The sequence below is a fragment of the Passer montanus genome, unplaced genomic scaffold (genome assembly GCF_014805655.1).
Source record: "Passer montanus isolate IOZ18808 unplaced genomic scaffold, ASM1480565v1 scaffold54, whole genome shotgun sequence".
Taxonomy (NCBI): domain Eukaryota; kingdom Metazoa; phylum Chordata; class Aves; order Passeriformes; family Passeridae; genus Passer; species Passer montanus.
The window spans coordinates 5,364,834-5,384,750 of NW_024370374.1; the positions used below are offsets into that span (position 1 = coordinate 5,364,834).

Sequence of the window (19,917 nt, forward strand, 5' to 3'; positions counted from 1 at the left end):
GGTCGTCTTGAAAAATAATTATACAGAAAGTAATTAAGCTAATCATAATTATCACAGACAATGTCTTGGTATTTTAATATACATGGATTTTCACACTGCAAAATGCCAGGGAAAGCTAAAGGATGAGATTTTCCAGAAAAAGTGAAATCCTTATTTAAAAGAGAAACACTGTTTGATATAATTTCTTCACTACTTAGTGAAGGAAATGAGAATTACGAGTGCAGGACCCAGATCTAGATTCTGCCCGAAATTCTTCTACCGTACTGACAGAGACCTTTAAACAAGCAGCAGAACTTCCCTTTGTGCCCACAGGACTGACCAACACACACTCCCCTATCAGGATCCTCCCAGTACCTGCCCTCCTATCAAAACATGAACAAATAAATGCACCAGCCAGGGAAACAGATGATCTCCAAAACGTCTTCCTGTTTCCCAAGTCTTTGAGCTAGTTCTAGTATTTGTTTTCTCGTTTTTAGAAGAAAGTCTCTGAGACTTACAAATGCACAAAGCAGTAGGAAATCACCTTCCTCTGTCTTCTGGCCTGGCAGAGCCCAGTCAGTATTTCTGAAAAAAAAATCCCTTCAAATATCTCCTTTTTCCTGTATCCCAGGAAGGCATTCAGAGCATTTCTTACAAAGAGAAAAAGCTCAAAATACACAAACAAGAAGTTCCTAAAAACTATTTTCTTTATATGATACATTATATCCTGGATAACTTCTTGATTTTATACCTGGAACTGAAATCCTTCCTTTAAAATTATTATTTTTGAGCATATTGTTGGGAGACTATAAAACATGGTGGGGGTCATAATTAACCAACTATCAGCACCAGTGTTATGTGGATAAATATCCATAATGATAAGAGGAAAGATAAAAGCAGGGAGAGCAAGAATAATCACACGGAAAATAAAGAGAAGAAATAAGATAAAATGTTTTTTTTTAAATATCCCAGAGGCTTTAAAAGCATGAACTACTGCCTAAAAGCAGGAGGACAGCGTTTTAATAACTCTGAGAATGTAACATTCTCCAGTGTGCTAAAGCAATTAGCTGCTCCTGAGATTTTACCCTGTGATCAAGGTTTGTGCTTTTATTTGTCAACACTGAAGTACAAGAAGCAAGTTTGATATTCCAAGGTAGTTTTAAACATATTTTCACATGGCAATGCTGATGCTTGTTGGGAATTAATCCTTCCTTTTCTAACTTGGAAGGGCAGAAATCAAAAGCTTGAGACTCAGCTCTGCTTCTAGAGTGCGATATCCAGCAGGGATATGTGTGCTCCAGAAGCACCTCCAGGGGCCTTTTCTGAGCTGTTTGTGGAGCATAGAACACAGAGAGAAGGTGCACAGAGAATGCAAACAGAAATTACAGTCGGCTCAAGACATTCAGGCAGGTCTTCAGGAACCTCCAGCGCTATCTTCTGAACCCCGTGTTTAAATTTACTGTTCCAGATAAAGCTAAACATTCCACTACAGTCTTCCAAGATGAACTTGAACACCAGGAGTCTCCTGAGCCCCCTAAGGAAATTCCTTTTGAGAAATCCAGCTCACAGAGAGGTTTCTTAGCTACTGAGAGAGGCAACCAAATCACTCCAGCTATATCATTCAGCAAGGAGCTGAATTCCTCTGGTGCAGGTTCTCTTCCTGGCCATCCAGAATTCCCTGAGCAGGAGGAGGGCACAGATCCCTTGCTTGTGAGTTTAAGCACAAACACTAAACACTAAAAAGAGAGTGAGAAGGAAGCTTGAAGCCTGACAAAGGTTTGGAGTGGTAACTATGGACATTGGCACCAGTGATTTCTCAGTTCTCTGGCTCACCCCTGCTACTGTTTCTTGCCCCCTCCTCTTTTTTACTGGCTTTGCAGAACTTCGATTTCCAGTTTATGGGCTGTAATTTGTGCTGCAGCATCCCAGAAACTCACAGCAGACCGGTCAAATTCACACTGAAGTTCTTTTTAAGAATCCAAATCTGAATTTCATTGCAGAAAACTGAAATACATCCTAATTGTTCTTCCAAAGGCAGGACAACACAGAAAAAATAAAACAGTTGTATGCAATGTAAACCCCATTCTGCAACAGACAGTTTGCTTGCTTTTATTTGTGACAGAATTCAGGTGAAACTCTTGATCTTTCCTGCCCTTGTTACAAGGAGTTAGGCCCTCTGCTACTGCCACCTCTGCTCCTCCATAAGGATAATTGTAAGCCACTAATCTAGGAGTGAAATGTTTTTAAAATGCAGCATCAGTACCATAGTGCAGAGAAAGACACTGAGAATTCTGGTCAACCAATAAATATTTCTCTGTAGTTAAATGCTATGGTTAATTGTTGGGAGCATGCAATTTTTCACCTAGTGTGCTTCCTGCAGAGTAGGGTCTCTCTTGACTTACCCATTTTAGCCACCTTTTCTAGCCTTCAAAACAAAAAAAATGGGATGAGAAAGCTGCTGTAAAAAGCCATGATGTGCAGGCAAAGTTCTGCTGAATAACACAACAACTACGGTTACTCAGAGCAGGTCATTAGCACAAAGCATTCCGAGAGCAGCTATTTCAGTCACTTGAGGCAAAGGTAACAATTTATCCCTTATTTACTCTCCTTTCTGCACAGGTTTTGCCCTCTCACCTCACAGGCAAGCATTATTTTCACAGCTGGTCTCAGGGAAGCAGTAGTTTATGAATAGCTGTATTGCCCCCCCTCTAGCTGGACACACTCTGGTACCTGACTGCAAGGCCAGACTCCCTCCAGCACCAGAGCAGAGGTGTGTGCTGCCTTCCCCTCCTTCCCCTGTCCCAGTGCAGCCTGGGTGCCCTCCACAGCAGGACATCCCCTCCTGCCCTTCCCACTCCAGCTAATGGCACAGGATTGCCATTACAGCAAATGGGGATTGGCTTTCTGTACAGAAAGAATTGACAGAATTTCTGGGTTGGAAGAGACCTTCAAGGCCATTGAGTCCAACGCAGCCCCAACAGCTCAGCTGAACCCTGGCACCCAGTGCCACATCCAGGCTTTGTTAAACACCCCCAGGGATGGTGACTGCACCACCTCCCCGGGCAGCCATTCCAGAACTTCATCACCCTTTCTGCAAAAAACTTCTTCCTAATATCCAACCTAAATTTCCCTTGGTGCAGCTCCTGGTGAACTTTGGTTCTGTCAGTTCCTGGAGAAAGAGCCCAGCCCCAGCTGAGCACAGCCACCTTCCAGGGAGTTGTAGAGTGATGAGGTCACCCCTGAGTCTCTTTTTCTCCAGGCTGAGCACCCACAGCTCCCTCACAGGGCTTGTGTTCCAAGCCCCCCACCAGCCTTGTTGCCCTCATGGGGTTTTGGAGGGGACAGCAGTCCAGGACCTTCACTCTCAGCACCGCAAGTCTGGCTACAGCTGTGTCATTTTATTCCCAGTGACCACTGAAACTTGGGTCAGAGGAGAGGAGAAGGAGCAAATTCCTTCCCTGCCATGCTCAGAAGACATCTCCTGCACAAAGCTGCAGCAAATTCCTGTCTGCCTTGTAGCTTCTGTGCTCATCTCTCAGTGGTGAAGGCAAATGCCAAGTGCTGCTGAGGGAGCAGGGAGCCTTCAGAGTAACATATGGGGGAGAGCAGCTCAGGGAAAAGTAAGGACATGTGGGTAATTTTTTATCATTTGCAGCTCTGTTTTAAAATTAGAACCCTTTGTGTCGGATAGTTATGCAAAAAAAATGTAATGGCAACATTCAAGAGAGAAGGAGCTACTGCCCTGTAACGTGAAAGCTTCTGGTTCATCAGAAAAGATGCACATAATTCTGAGGTCTTTATGGTTCACTTACCAAAAAATTACAGGAAATTCAAAGTACAGAGTGTTCCTGAGCTCTCATTTCCTAATTTTATTAACTTGAGAAGAGATGAAGCTCTGGAAAAAGCAAGTGAAAAAGAGCAGGTCCAGTACTTTATGTCCCTGTGCTCTCATTTGTCTCACTCTTCATTGTAGTCTCCACCCCACCCCCAGTTTGATGTTATTTTGTTCTCCCCTGTGTTGGCTTTCCACGGCCTCTCTCCTTACACTGCTGTCCCCTGGTGTGCTGCTCTGTTCCTTCTCCACCAAAGGCACTGGCCAGAGAGGGTTTGGTGGCTGTCACCTCTCAGCTGGGGTGCAGGATGAGCAAAGAGACCAGAACAGCTCAGTGAAGTGAGGCACTGACGTGACCTGAGCCTCAGAGCCACCACAAGTCCTGAGAAACATCCCAAACATTCCCAAAGCTGTGACAGGGCCACCACGATCCAGCCCTCAGCCCAGTCTGGTGTCACAGGCTGAGGAGCACAGAGGGTCCTCCTGATGCCTCAGGTTTGGCTTTTCTATTTCTCACATTCTGTGCTGCTTTAGTGTGTGGGTCTGGGCTTCACATGAGGGCATGGTGAGCTCTGTGCACAGAGCAGGGACACAAAACAATTCCTGCTCCAGCTGGGCACCAAGGACAAATGATCCCAATCTCAGCCCAGGAGCACAAACCCCGTGGGCTGCAGAGAGAAAAACAAGCAGGATGGGACTGCAGGGGCTGCAGCTGGAACTGGACACTGAACTGCAATGTGCACATGGAGCAGAGCTGAGCCCAGGGAGAGACCCCGGCAGCGCTCGTGCATTTTGGGGCCATTTGGGTTCATCTTGGGTGCAGCCCTGGCTGGGCTCTGGTGCTGCCCAAGGTGCATCCATGGAGGAGATCCTTGGAATGAATCCCTGCTTTATTCTGTAGCTCTGCCCAGCCCCTGCTCTGGGACAGCCTGCACAAGGTGTCACTCCCACGGCTGAGGGTGCTGCCTGGGGGTTTTAGAGCCACCCTGCAGTGCAGGTGCCATCATTCACTGCCATGCCCAGGACAGCGCAGGACAGAGAAAACAAAAGTTCCTTTAGCTCTGGGAAAAGGGGTTCTTCTCTTCTTCTTCTCTTTACCAGTGACAAACATAACACCCACCCTCCAAAACCAATCTACTCCCTAAATAAAGGCAATTAAGGTTTGAAGGGAGATGTGGAATTGCACAGGACTTTCTTTCACACCCCTGTGTGCCAGGACACATCCTTCCCATGCAGGAATTGCCCAAGCTCAAACACCCAACCCTGCAACAAGAGGGTTAATGAACGAGCTACGCAGGCTGGTTATAACCAGCAATAAGCAGCTTGCTGTTTTTCTTCAAGAAAAAAAGAAGTCAGTAATTCTTGGAACATTTATTAACCCCCTAGTATAGGCAATTACTGTAAGATAAAGGTCTGCCAGTCTTGCATTACCATAAATTGCTGCATGTTGCTTTTCTACAGCACAGTAATGTCCACAACCAGTGTGAATAAATGCTAACATTTGAGTTTTAAGCTCAAATCAATCCTCTCGATTGAACATTTTAAACAGGTCTTCACTTTTGGTGGCTGTTGGGCCACAAAAGAAAAAATTATGTTATACAAGCCAAAAAAATCCAGGATGGCATTTCACTGATAGACTGTAGCTCAGTTTAAGGTAATCTCACATATTTCCTAACATGCAGAACTGAACAGAGGAAGGCAGGTGGGAAGTACAAAACCCCTAAGATCGTTCCTGCTGTCTATGAGGTTTTGTAGTCACATACAACATAAAAAAATAGTGGCAATAAAAAAAAAATAAAAAGAAAAAGGCTTTGTAATAGACAGAAAACCACCAACCAGCTTTAAATTGAATTACACAGCCTGCTAATCTTTATGATGAAATAAAATTTCTTTGAACACTTCACATTATACTAAAATCCGCAGTGCTTTCTCCCCAGCCCCAACCCCTCTCTGCTCAAAGCAACTCCTCCACCCCTAAACCATTGTTCTTCCCAGCCTGCAACGTGATGCTCTGCTAACAGGAGGACTCATTTTAATTAGCCATTGTTAATATGGCGTGCACGGTGTGAAAATGTAGGGGAGAAGTACTTTTGCACTTTGTATTTTCAATGCAACATTAAATTTGCAAGTGAAGGAATTAACTGGTGGTGTACAAAGAATCCATCCCTCGTCTGCTCTCCACTGAAATCATTCTCGTTACAATACGAGGCTGTGGCAGCAGCACTGGAGGAAGAATCTGGTGAAAATGTCTGTAAAAGTTTCTGTTTGAGGGGCATTAGTTGTCCCACACCTGTTCAATACAACAACCATAAATCTCTTTTCTGTTTCAAAGTGGATTTGCGGGAAAGGGGGAATTGAAAGGAAGAATTATTTGGGGTTTTTTGTACATTTGGGTTGGTTGTAGCTTGTTATAAGAAAGCTGATCATCCCCTCCCCCCTTCTAAGACAACATTAGCAGCCCAGGGAAGCAGATCCAAGAAATGACCAGGCAATTATTGTGATTGAAAATCCATTCAAGAATTGTGCAGTACTTTGCAGTGCTCACTGGCTCCTTCCTTTCATTGAAAATTACCAAATGAATATATTAGTTTAAACTTATAAAGAGCCACTCACTGCAGAACATTATTCTCTTTGAAAGCACATTTTACCTGAGCCAAGTTTTCTAATGGCTGTCGAATAACACCTTTATATTTGCTTTGACTGACCGTGGCAATTCGTAAAGAGAATTTTACACTTTAGCAGCAAACACAGCTTTAAAACTCACATTGCTGTATAGACCATTAGGAGACAGCAAAAATGGATTTTTGTGAAATCTCTTTATGAAGAATTGCCAGGAATAACAAGAGTAGAACAAGAAAGAAATGATCAGATATGAATGATCTTACACTGCTCCTCGGGCATAAATTCCATTTCAGTCAGTGGAAATTTTACTACCTCAACATTCATTTTATCCAATGGCTTCTATTTTACCTTCTAAGTTACACTTCTGGGGTTCTGCTTCTCACAAAGCATCTCATATCTGACCCAGAGCAGAGGATAAATATGAAGAAGCAGCTATAACCCTGGCACAAAAGGAGAATTTTGTACTTTCTCCTACTTTTGTTTTCACACTGCACTACAGCTTGTTACATCAAGAAAAATTATTCAGCCTCTTACCAAAAATCAATATGGTTGTGTTTTCCCACTACTTGATAAATATAATAAAATGAAACATTCAAACCATTTTTGTATTTGCATTTTTGTATTATTTTGAGAAGAAAAAAACAAAGATAAAAATTACTAGTGATAGATTATAAAAAGGTATATGCTAATAAAAGCTGAGCAGAGATTATTAATTCAGGCAAGCCATATAGGAATTGAAAACTAAGTACAAATGGGAATTTAAGTATGACATTAAACACAGTTTGAGTTAGAACAAAAGCAAAGGAAGCATTCTTAAGTAGTAACATGGCACTAAACCCTAAATAAGTTAGGAAGAACGTTTTTAAAAGTTTATGGTAAAGACAGAGTGAGATACATAACCCAGAGAACAACTAAATCACTAAAAAACCCACCAGCTCAAGCTGTAAATAAAATATCTCCATCCCACCCCAGTGTCTGAAGCTTTTCACCAGGGCCAGAAGACAGAGCTGTTTCCAAAATTGGATTAATAGATTTTCCAGGGAGCTGCTTCCCTCTCTCCCAGAACAGCTGTGCCAAACTCACACATACTTACAGGATTAAAGCCACCTCAGCATTTTCTTTCACTTGCAATGAATGCAATTTTTTTTCAAGTGCTCAGAGTTTTGTTCATCAAAATGGTATTTTATGTTTAGTCAATTATTCATTCTAGCTGTAACAGGCAGAGCAATATAGAGTTCAAAATATGCTCCAGATGGTAAAAAACACAAATCAGAAATAAATCAATTTATAAAAAAGGAAGAGATTTGTTTTTATTGCCATAATTTAACTTTAAAATATTCATAGGCTTCCTTCTGGTTCTAAATTACCCCAGAATACTTTGAGCTAATACCCCTCTGAATCTGGAGAAATTTAGAACTCACTGGTTTGTTTTTTATATAAAATAGTGTGATGTCAGATGCCAAAATAATCAGAAATACACTTTTAGGGAACAAAAGAACAAACACTTGACCACACTGGAACTGTGCTCAGTGTACATTAGTAAAAGGAACACACTCACTCGAAAGCCTGAATGAGCCATGCCTGGAGAGGAGATGAAGCCAGATAACTAAACCAGACCAGAGAGACTGAGAAAGGATAGAAGTGTAATGTGACCCTGCATTTTTAAACAGTGATAAGAAAAGAGCTTGATCTTACTATTATACTATTCTGGTACAGTTATTTTTTTTTCCTTTTTTTTTTTTTTTCAAATTGAATTATGCTATCTTCAATATCAAACACATTCTGGCAGGTGTCTGGCTTAACAGTTTTGAATATAATTTCAAATTTCCACAGCACTAATGCATAAATTTAACTGTAGACTGGAACCAAGTGTCTGTACACAGTTCTGAGAGCAACACCATATTTACATTTTGTCATCTATTCCATGTAACAACCAGAAATTCCAAGGTGATGCTGCTATTTTCAATTACCAATAGTCACACAAAAATGAACTTTAAAATAATGGACAACACTTTGCTGAGGACCACATCCACAGAGGTAACAAGAAAACCTCTGCATTAAAATTATAAAATCATTCTTTTCTTCTCACTTCAAGTAACCTGATCAAGGAACTACAGCACAGAAAAATAAAGTTTTGGGTTTTTTTAGCTCTAGAAACAATGTTTACACCAGAGGCAAGCACATATTACAGGTAAAGAAATATCTGCTCCAGTACAAACCCACATGTATTTGGCCACTAAATCATTCACAAAGTGTTTACAGTCATTGTCCCAAAGAAATTAAAAGAAATAAACATTCAGAGCAAAGGCAAGAATTAAAAAACATCAAAGAGTGAAGTTGCTAAATCCTAGAACAACTCAGGAAAAACCTAGCTAAATTCAACTTTCAGCCCCACAGACAATGACCAGGAGTAAGATCACCTATTGAATTTATCCAAGATTTTGCCAAGCTCGTGCAGTAACATACTTTATAACAGAAACCTTGCATGGGGGAAAAACAAGCAAACCAGAACCAAAAAAATGAACACAGTGTGATATAAAGACTAAACAAAAAAGTACAAAATGGGCTATTTGAGAAAAAATTCTGAACTGAATTCAAATTATTCGCACAAGCAAAGATATGCACAATCAGGCCCACAGTAACTGAGCAAAATAAACATATCAACTCATTAAAGATCTATCTGCCTGAATTTATCTTTGCTTTCTCTTCAATTCTTATGGGTTATTCAATCACTTCCCATCACCCAGAAAAGGAAATATTGCACTATGAAGACAGAGCTATAATTAGATATTCTTCTATTTCATTTCACATATATGACTGAATGAGAATGGATGGGAAAAATATGAACAGAGATAATAATAGCAAGTTGAAACATTCAGTAAAAAATACATTTGGCACAGAATAACATCTCACTTCTCCCTCAGCACGTAATGCTGTGTTTACTGCAAAATTAGTTAAGTTAGTATAAGAGATTTTTAATGAAAACAATTATAAATTTAAAATAACTGTGTTTAAAGCATTTAACAGTCCCTAAGGTCAAGTGATTACAGCAGTTACAAGACCCAAGGGACATGTTCACACCAAAACAAAGTGAATAAATTACCTCAGCCAGTGTATGCAATCACTAAGTGACCACAGAGGTTATTCAATGTATAAGCCCAGCTGACTTCCACGCAAAACCAATAATGAAAATGTAACAGCCAAAGGGAAAAAGCATTTAACTAGCAGAAGTTGCTGAAAGGGCTGAGAACTTGGGAGAAGGGGAAAGGGAGTGTGGAAGGCAGGCTCCATGGCTTGGCCATGGAGGCAAGGGAGAAGGATGAGGGTTGGTGAAATGGCCAGGCAAAATGCTGAACGTTTCTCCCAGGTAAAAGACCCAAATTGTGGCAAAGGGATGCAAGACTCTAAAAATGTAAACCAGCAGGGCTTTAAGCAGTGCTCTCAGCCCTGTAAAACTGGGATATGTAACGCCCAGTGAAGGACAAGCAAGGCAGGAGCTCAGAATAATCATCTCTCAGCTTCCCCTTGGCTTCACTGCCAGGAAAAATGATGGACAGTTAATTGTGTTTTAGTATGGAGGCAAGACCTGGTTTTTAGCACCGAGTGGGTAAGATAGGCTACAGAATGAAACCCAGCTTTGTTCTGGCTTCTCTCCCTCATGACATAAATGACCAGATGCCTTGTCTTCACTGCAGCTTCACAACATAGCTGCCAGTGGAGAAAATCAGAGCCACAAAAGACAGCAAAACATTTTTCTGTAAGGACCACCTTGCATTTGATTCGCAGTGTTCAGCTCTGGATCAAGGTTGCTACCGACTATGGTGAAAAAAGGTGCTACTGAGGAAGCAAAAGGAATCCTGCTGGCTCCTGGTATGTATTTTTTTTAACCACAGGACATCATCACCTCATATCCCTGAAGGCATTAAATCTTCACAATACACACAGTAAATAATAACATAATAAATTGTAAAGCACAATTAACACATTTTGGAGACAGGAGTCTGAAAAGAGAGGCAAAAGGACATGGCTGATCTTGGTGTTTTGACTCTTGAAGCAAAAATGAAGCAATTTGCAGGTGAAGCAATTTGCTGGCTTGCCCTGTGCCAGGAACCTAATAACTGGTATTGTCATTCACATATATATATTTATATATATATATACACACACACATACTTATATATATGTGACTGTGTACATACATATATACATATATATATGTGTATATGTATATATTTGTGTGTATACGTATATTTGTGTGTATATACACATATATATTTATATACACAAATATATGTGTGTGTATGTATATACAATTTTATATGTGTGTGTGTATACATATGAGAAATGCAAGTGGACTCTCAGCATGTAAAAAAATATTTTCTTTGTATCTGAACTATGAAAACCTGAGCCCAAAGCCAGCAGGCCCTCACACAGTCAGAGCTTCCAGTTCAGTGAAACTGCCTGCAAAATCTGCTTTTTCAGATCAACACTACAGTGTCTTCTACATGAACTATGCTTATATGCTAAGAAAGCCCCCTGGTAAATTACTGAGGCTGGAACACACCTATCCAAAGGGTTGGAATTCTGTGGGGAATGTTAAGCCAAGGACCTGTGTGCTAAAATAACATCATCATGAACCCCCTGTTAGATGCAAGGAATGCCAAGTGGCTGCCAGCACTGCAGGATTCCCATGGGAGGGTGAAAGCACCCTGGCAGATTATTTGGGCTGGCTTTCTGCAGCCCTGAGTGTTTTCAAATGCCAAGCACTGGCCACAGGCTCCAGCTGCACCTAAACAGCATTTGTGAAATTTGTGAAATCACTCTGGGGCCAAAGAGGAACTCAGGTGGCCAGAGACTGCTCTCAGCAATGCACTCAAGGGAGATCTGTGCTCTCCAAGAGGCAATTCCTCCTCTGGAGCTGCAATTACACACAGAAAAAGGATAGTTTTGAGCCTATCAAATCTAGCACCACTTTCTAGAACTAAGAACAATACAGCTAAGTTGCAGTGGTATGGTTAGAATATGTGCACAGCAATAAAAAAAAGAAGGAAGAACACCCATTCAAATAGGGTTTTGGAAATCACAGGAGGTCAGGTAAAAAGAAGAGTATGAGGAAAACGCAAAGAAGGATGACAAGACAGACAATGTAGAAGTTCTTCTATTTAAAACGTTCCTTTTGTAAAACCAAGTGTCCCTTACATATCTCTTGAAGGGTTCAGCCAAGGAACTCCAATGCAATAAAATTATGTAGAGGTGCTGCATATGATAAAAGAGGTGAGATACACACAGGATAAAATGTGTAAAGATGCTGCCATCACACAGCAGGCAGGAGAGACTGCAGTAAAACCTGACAGAGCTATGCTTCGAAATACCTTTTACATAAACCTGTAAATCCATTCTGATGCTTTTTAGAAAATCAGCTGCTCAAGTCACCTTCAGCTCTGGGTATTTCTAGAGCAAGAGGGGAGCTGGCAGTGCACAACCAGCCTGCCAGTGGCATTTACAGCAACAGTTCCCCTCCTTCCCTTTGGTTCTCTGTTTTTCCTATTTAATTTAATCAATTTAATTTAATCAATTCCAGCAACAGGCTGTCAGGGCACTGCTGTCAATACAGCAGGATATGGAAGGCATTTGTTGTGGGTCTGGTTAGTTAATTTGGGATTTTTTTTTTGGTTAATGTACTAATGAGTGTGGTGAGTTTAGTGCTGGCTCATCACCAGTGCATTCACTGGGATGTACTCTCTTATTTCTTGTTGTGAGGTAGGACTAGGGGAAAGGTAAAGCAGGCTTAGAACTTTAAAAGGACATAAAGAGAAATTCATTAATAGTAACGAAATGAAAAAGTAATAAAAATTAGAACAAAACTTTTAGGACACTTCTCATTTTTCTATAGCCTTTCCTTTCTTACTGATAATGTAAAGAAACAAAACCTAAAATTTTAGTTAGTTTACTACTTTTAGAATAATCTTTCTTTAGTTTACTTAGGGAGATAAGTCTTTTTTGTTAATGTTATGGAGACTTCTCTATAAGAAAATAGGTTTTTTGTGTTTCTTTTCATGAATAGTAGCCACTTGGGAAATTTGTAATTGTGACATTTCTTCTATTTTTTGTAAGCTTTTTTTACAGTTGTATTTATGGGCTATATTAACTTATGGGGTACTGTTTTAAAGATGAGTGGTTCAAAGGTAAGTTTTCATTATCTATCTTTAAAATGATCTTTATTTCTGGGAATAGAGGTAGAAATCTAAAAACAGAAATAGAAAAATCTTTTTTTTCTCTCCCTAGAGACAGTATTCTACCAAAGAGATGGTGACTGCCCATGCTCAAAGATAAAATGCCAGTACTCCAAATCAAAGGGGCAAACATGTGAATATCACCCCCCAAAAAATTCTCAAAATATTATATATATTATATATTTTATCTATTATATTACATATATTGTGTGTTATAGTTTACATATTAATATTCTCTTATAGTATATGGTTATAATAGATAATATAGAATGTAGAGTATTATATGTTAACATTATATGTATAGAGAGTATTGTTATATTCCTATATTATATATAGATATTATTTATATCTATTTCTATATAAATATATAAAATATATAAATATATTCATATATAAATATGAATATATAAAAATTATATAAATATAGATAAACATTATATCTTTATATATATTAAAATATAATTAAATATATATGTTATTATATTATTATATTACTAAAATAATTCTCTTCCAAACAGCATTATTGATTCTGCCACCTGAGAAGAAGGACTTGGATCATTTCCAATACACTGTAACTTCCAGCAAACCCAAACCACAGCGAGCAGCAGTTTCTGCAGTGCACACAAATCCCCCCAGCACCAGCTAAGGGGACACTGCATCCTTTGCATGAGGTGCCACCACCTCCTCAGCACTCCCAGGGGGCTGCACAGCTCTTGTTGTGCAATGAATCTTTTCCCCAGGGTAATGCAGAAATGCAGCCAAGTCTCTGAATTTGTCTTAATTAACAGAATTATTATTATTATTATTATTATGGTTATTAACAAGTGAGGCCAGAAGCAGCACGTGACACGAGGACAAGCGGAGCGAGGGCGGGGGGAGCTTCTCCAGCGCCCTAATTCAATTAGCAGGCAGTGAGTGACACTGGGACAGGAGAGGTTAATTGGGGTCACCGAAAGGCAGTAATTCCTTACCTAACCAGTCATTAAACTTCTTAACCTCGGAGGGCAGTCCCAGCTCGGTGAAGTCGCCCGTGTGGAGCAGGATGTCCCCGTAGGGCATCTGGATGCCATCTGTTCTGGAGTGCGTGTCTGAGACGCAGACGAAGCGCGTGTGGCCCGCTGGCTTTGGAGTGTCATAGGGGATGGGGTCCACCCTGGAGCAGACACAAAGATCCCGTCACAGTCACAAGGTGCAAACCCTCAAGGTTCAAACCGTGCATTATTGCAGGCATCAGCTGCAGTACCACAGTATCAGCACACATCTCCCTCCAGGACAGCAGCCACGCATCCACGGACACACGCCACGCTCTGCCAAAAACCCAGGAGGAATCACAGCGCTGCTAAAAACTTACCTGGTGAGGAGAGGAAGATTAAATACACACAAGATACAGCCACTCTGTGGTACTAAAGTGTGTTTAGACATGGGGAAAAATGGATTTAGGAGGCTTTGAATTCAAGTGTTTTATGTGCTGTGCCTTACATGTGGACAGGCACGGGGCCATGGGATAACAGGGCTCACAGGTGGGCCAGGAACGGGCTCTCACCTGAGCTCAGCAGCTGATTTTGTTCAAGGGCACAGGTTCTCAGCACAGAGCATTTGTTTACACACAATAAGGTGCATTCAGGAGTGCTTTGATGGAGGCTGGAAACTGCAGAACAAAGTCTAGTGACAGCTTCCTAAACTCATACAAAATCCTGAGCTCATCATCCCAGAATCTGTAAAGTCAGCAACTGATGTGCTAGCACACTAAGCAATCATGTATAAAACTTTTTTTTTCTATAGCCAACAATGCTAAAAATTTAGTTCAATTGATTATTTGCAAGCTGTATTTGGTAATTTGATCTTATCAACTACATGTGACACATCAAGGAAATCTGGTCATTTGGTTTTTAGTGATTTTTTTTTTAAGCACAATAGAGGAAAAATAATAGGTAATCGAAATGCTTTATGCATTAGTGGTTAGAAGCTCTAATTTGTAACAGAATAACTTAAATACAAGAGGCAACCCATTGCCTACTTTGGAATTGCAATTATTTCTCTGCAGAGTTACCATAATTCGATTTGCTCAACAATTGAATAGCACAGCATCTGGATTAGTGCCACAGAAAATCCCATCCCAATTCCACAAAACTTCAGCTCATTCCATTGATGTGCCACTTTGATCATGGTTAGAGCTTAGCTTCAGCTGGAAATGTTGAGGTATTTAGGAGTTATGTCAGAATAACAGTCCACTTACATCTCAAATTATCAGGCTAGTGAAACCAAGCTCCAGCTACTTTAAAGCATCCAAAAATTATGCTGTTCTAAGACTTATTTGGACAAACTGGCACAACAGGCATTCAAAAATCGGTGCCTGAAAGTAAAAATAAAGTTAAACAGGTTTTATTAGTTGTGCTCTCCACTGAAAACAAACACCAGTAGACATCACTGTGAATCTGTTTGTCCTAAATCCCCACAGCTATGATGAGATGTATGGCCAGTAACAGAAAATAAAGCACAGACCTTGAGAAAATCCTGACTTTTGAAGTATTGCTTTTGTTTAGTGAACTGTAAGGTAAATTAGCATTTAGTTTTTACTGTACACTGAACTGTGTGAAAGCCTCTGCCAGTGCCTTGAACTTCAGCTCCCTGCGCAGGTGAGAAAGACCAGGAGCAGCCTGCAGGGTGCAAATCAGTTCCCTGCCCCAAGGAGTTTTATTAAAACAGTGGCTCCAGAAATCAGACTCCATATGGATATGTCCTGGTCCCCAGTGCAAAACTGCCCCTGTGAATGCACTTACTAACAAGATCTTACTGAGTTAGAATTTAATTTTGTTAGAATTTTAAATTATATTGTATTAATTATATTTGTTAGCTATTATATATAGTATATTACATTGATATATACAATATATATATAATACATGCTATATATATAATATATCAATTATTTATTCTATTTCTTAGACTATTCACAGCTAAAATATTAGTGGGGCAGCAGAAGGGGTGAGATATTTGTTAGACTGACTTTCCCTAGGTGCCATAATTAGGTCTTTCCAATCAAGCTGTATTTACCATCAAAGCACCATACCTCATTGACACGGGCCACTGATTTAATTTGCAAAAGTCAGGCTCTCCAAGATGATGCTTACTTTAAAAACAGATTCTAGTGCCAGCTGGACTGGAGAGCAGAGAATGTGGTGGATGACTCTTCCTGGGGTTTGGTATTGTACCTCCTGTTCCACCCAAAGCACCAGGTACAATTACCTAAGCCATGAAACTGATTACCAATGCAGAAATCCGGGAGAAAAATCCAACAATCAATGGATTTTCTTTTTTTTTTTTCTCAGCAAGGGTCTGAAATCAACAAAGTTATTACTCCAGAGAAAAATTAATTTACCCATTGAAATTGCACTGGCAAGCTGGGCAGAACTGCAATCTGTGCTTTCCTACATGGTGCCTTTCTTCCAAAATATGTGGGTCCCCAAATCAACATTTCCCTACTCCCCAGCCTGTTTACTCCAGACAGCACAAGAAATGAACACCAGCTTTCATCATCAGCACAGAAACTGTTCAGAACATCTCTGCTTGAGCTAAACCAGCACTGCCTGCCCTGGGGAGCCCAATTTTGTTTGTACACAGCAGCCAGGCTTTGCTCTTCTCTGCAACTTCCAAACAAACCCTGTTCTGCATTAGTGTATGACACTGAAACCTGGTTTGGGATTTTTCAATTCATGCCATGACTTACAGAAAATTCTACAATCAAAATTCATTAAGTCCCTGACCCTTCTTTCTCTTCTTTACAAACGCCATGATGTTGCCAAGTAACCTTTTTTCTGCGTCTTAGCTTCTTTCTCTCCTTCAGTAGTGCTTTCCTAATAATCATTTCCAAGAGAGATACTGCAGGTGATTGTGTTCAGTCCATCCATTTATCATACTCAGAACAGTCCTTCAATAAAACTCAATAAAACTGGTGTTACTGCCACTCCTAAAGGCTCACGTTTTCCTTCCACCCACAGCTGCAGCCTGGCAATCAGCAATATGAGAGCTCCTTTCCCACTGCACCCCCAGAGGATTGGACTCTGAGGGCCCTCTCGCAGCTCTGATGACACCCTGGGCTGTGAGCACCACCCTTCCTTCTGATCTACTTTCTTCCTTTTCCACTTTCACCCTTCCTTCTGATCTACTCACAAACCAGCAGCTGGGGGCTGCACACTGGCATTGCTAAAACCTCTGTGGCAGTTCTGCAGCTGACCCTTCCTGCAGTTCAAGAAGATAAAAAAATAAAATAAAATAAAATAAAATAAAATAAAATAAAATAAAATAAAATAAAATAAAATAATTATTTAGGTCCTAATAATCATAATTAGTCATAACAATAATTGTAATTACTCACAATTATTTATGTCCACCACCATTCTGCTGAATCAGAGCACGTACCTAAGAAATTCAACTTGTTCTTTACCTTTGCTGCAAACACAGTGCATCCAGCTAACTCTGACACTCTCCATCACCACCAACACTTTGGTTCTTATCACTTTTCTTGACATGGCAGACTGAAACACTTCACAGATTATTTGATTACTGCATTTGGAACAGCATGCTCACAAAAAGATGCAGTAAAAGATATTTCAGAATAATTTAAATGTTTATATATAAGGATTAATACAGTAATCAGGACATAGAAAACAACTAAGATATGTTGCACCTTAGAAAATCAGGCACGTGGCTGGATTTTAAAAAGCTCCTAAGACCCAGAATGAAATCCCATCAGGCAGTTGAGCAATGACTGCTTTGTGAGATCACGACATTAATGTAAGATCTGTCACATTTAATGCATTTATGACAAGGGCCCAGGAATCAGAAGGGACAATGTAACCTTCATACACTTCTACAAGAACCTTGTTTATCAGATAAATACTTCACTAAACTGCCCTTACCACCAGTGGCTCTCATTTAAAGAGTCCCCCAGGTACAAACCTCAGATTTACAAAATGTGGGGGCTCCTACAAAAGATGCATTTCCTCCCACACTGCCCGAAAGGACAGCATTATCCAGGCTCTGATTTGGCTCAGGCGGCATTCAGCAGCCCCTTCCCCAAACGCACAGCTCCTCCAAAGGTGGATGAGTGCAGGACAGGGGGTGAGTGCTGCCCCTTGCCCTGCCAGCTGTGCACACAGCAGCCCAGGCACTGCTCCATCCCGGGCTGACAGCAAACCCCACCCTGGCCTTCCAAGTGAGAGATGAAATAAGCAAGAATGAGCACCACACACCATACCAGGGGGTTTGACCAGCAAGGGAGTGGGAGCTGAATTCAGGAACTCACACAAGAGGAGATCCTTGGGCCTCTCACACGGGCAGGGGTGTGGATGCTGACAGTCTGGCCAGAGAGAAAGTCAGATCAACTTCCCCAGGCATTGTTCTGGGGAGTTTTGAGAAAGCTCAGAGAAAGAATTAAAATAATCCTTAATCTTTGCAGCTGGTGTTTTTAAACTTGTAAGATGTGCACAAAAAGAGCGTTGTTCCTAATCAGCCACTGTAAGTACACTGTATGTGTACAGTACATGTGCACAGGAAGAGTGTTGTTCCTACCAGCCTGCACTACACTGGGTACATCTGTGACTCAGTTTCTGGGTTTGTTTTTTTATGACATCTGAATAAGTATTCATTATGCATCCATTTAAGCACAGGCTTCAAGTCTGTGTGCCACATCAAACCCAGGTGTGTTGTTGCACTTACTTGTTTATTTGTAAGATGTGTCCAAGAAGAGTGTCACTCCTCATTAGCCAAAAATGTGAGCAGTGTTAATTGAGGACCAATCAGAGCTGTCTATAAAAAGAATGTGATGTATAATAAACTTCACATTTACCTTCTAACATAAAAATCTGTGTCACTTGATTCAACCATCCCTAATGCAACAACACCACAGGGGCAAAGGATTTGATTTAGGATGTCTTGCCACAGAAGAGACATGTTAACTGTGCATTTCAGCCCAAGCCTACACCAGTTACTCATAAGGATGTCTTATAAATCAGCAGGGCTGGAAAGCTCTGAGACAGGCAGGGCAGTGTAGCCCTCCTACAGACACAGCTGCAAAAAAACCTCAGGAAACACACAAGCACCACCTTCCTGAAAGGAGTCAGTTTGGATTATAAAGGAGAATTCTGCATGGGCGAGCTCAAATGCTGAAAATAAGGGTCTTGGGGTGTCTGGGGAATTAATTTGTAGAGAATTTTTGAAGTTTAATAGAAAATTTAGACAGTATGTATTTGTATACAAACTTTGAGGTGAAAAATGTTGATTTAGAAATACTATGGAATAAGAGATTGTTGAGAGAGAAATACAACTAGAAATAAGTTTTAAAGGGTGGTTTCGTAAATAAGACTAGATAGTTTAGAGAAATAGAACTATCAAAGATGTATTGTAATAAGACTTATGAGGGCTCATTTTAGATGATTAGCTTTAAAACATTTATAGTATAGTGTGATTAAAATCAATAAGTTAAGAAACACTTTTAATGTATTGTAATTAAGAAGTAGTTTTTGATTAATAGTAATAGTATACTATTTGATTAATAGCAATAGTGTAAATTATAACATTTGTCATTTTTTACGTGAGATTGAAAATAAAATAAAAGGTTTCAAAATGTTTTTTATTTACTTTATTTCTGAGTTACAAGAAAACTTAATCTAACAGGGGTGGGTTAGCCTGGGAATGCCTGTGGCTGGAGAGCCCAACCCCACAGACTGTTCACTGCCCTGCTCTCTCAGGCTTTGAGACATTCAGACTCCAAATCCCCTCTCAGAGAGGGATTCCCAAGAAACCAATTCATCCTGGAGGATGGACTAAAAATCTTCAACATTAATGCAGGAAAGTTTCCAGTTCCCACCACGGAGCAAATCACTCAGATGAACGCAGCACCCACAATGTACAAACCATGAACAGATGCTGAAAACCCCTCCGGCAGCCCCTCTCCCCACAACCCAAATCAGCATCATTCCTGCTTACAGCCCACCACTCTGCAAGCTGCCTCTGCTAGAGGTGAGCAGAAAAAGCAGGTAATTTTCCTGTCCCCAGGCTCTCCAGATGCATGAACAGTCCCATGGCACACGGGCTCACATCCTTCCCAGCCTGTGTCACATCAGATGCTGGCTTTTCATCTCAGTAATTACTCCACTGGGCATATGTGTGACTGAATTTGTGGGTTTATTCTTTGTGACATCTAAATAAGTATTCATTATGCATCCATTTAAGCACGGGCTTCAAGTCTGT

The 19,917-nt window shown here is 40.5% G+C and overlaps 1 protein-coding gene across 3 annotated transcripts in view; it reads right to left on the bottom strand.

The window, feature by feature from the left end:
• MPPED2 (metallophosphoesterase domain containing 2) overlaps positions 1-19,917 on the bottom strand; it is a 110,481-nt gene that overhangs the window by 57,812 nt on the left and 32,752 nt on the right. For all 3 annotated transcript variants that reach the window (XM_039725173.1, XM_039725174.1, XM_039725176.1), the window contains exon 3: positions 13,638-13,819. In XM_039725173.1, the coding sequence (XP_039581107.1) occupies positions 13,638-13,819 (182 nt within the window). The remainder of the gene's footprint in view (positions 1-13,637; positions 13,820-19,917) is intronic.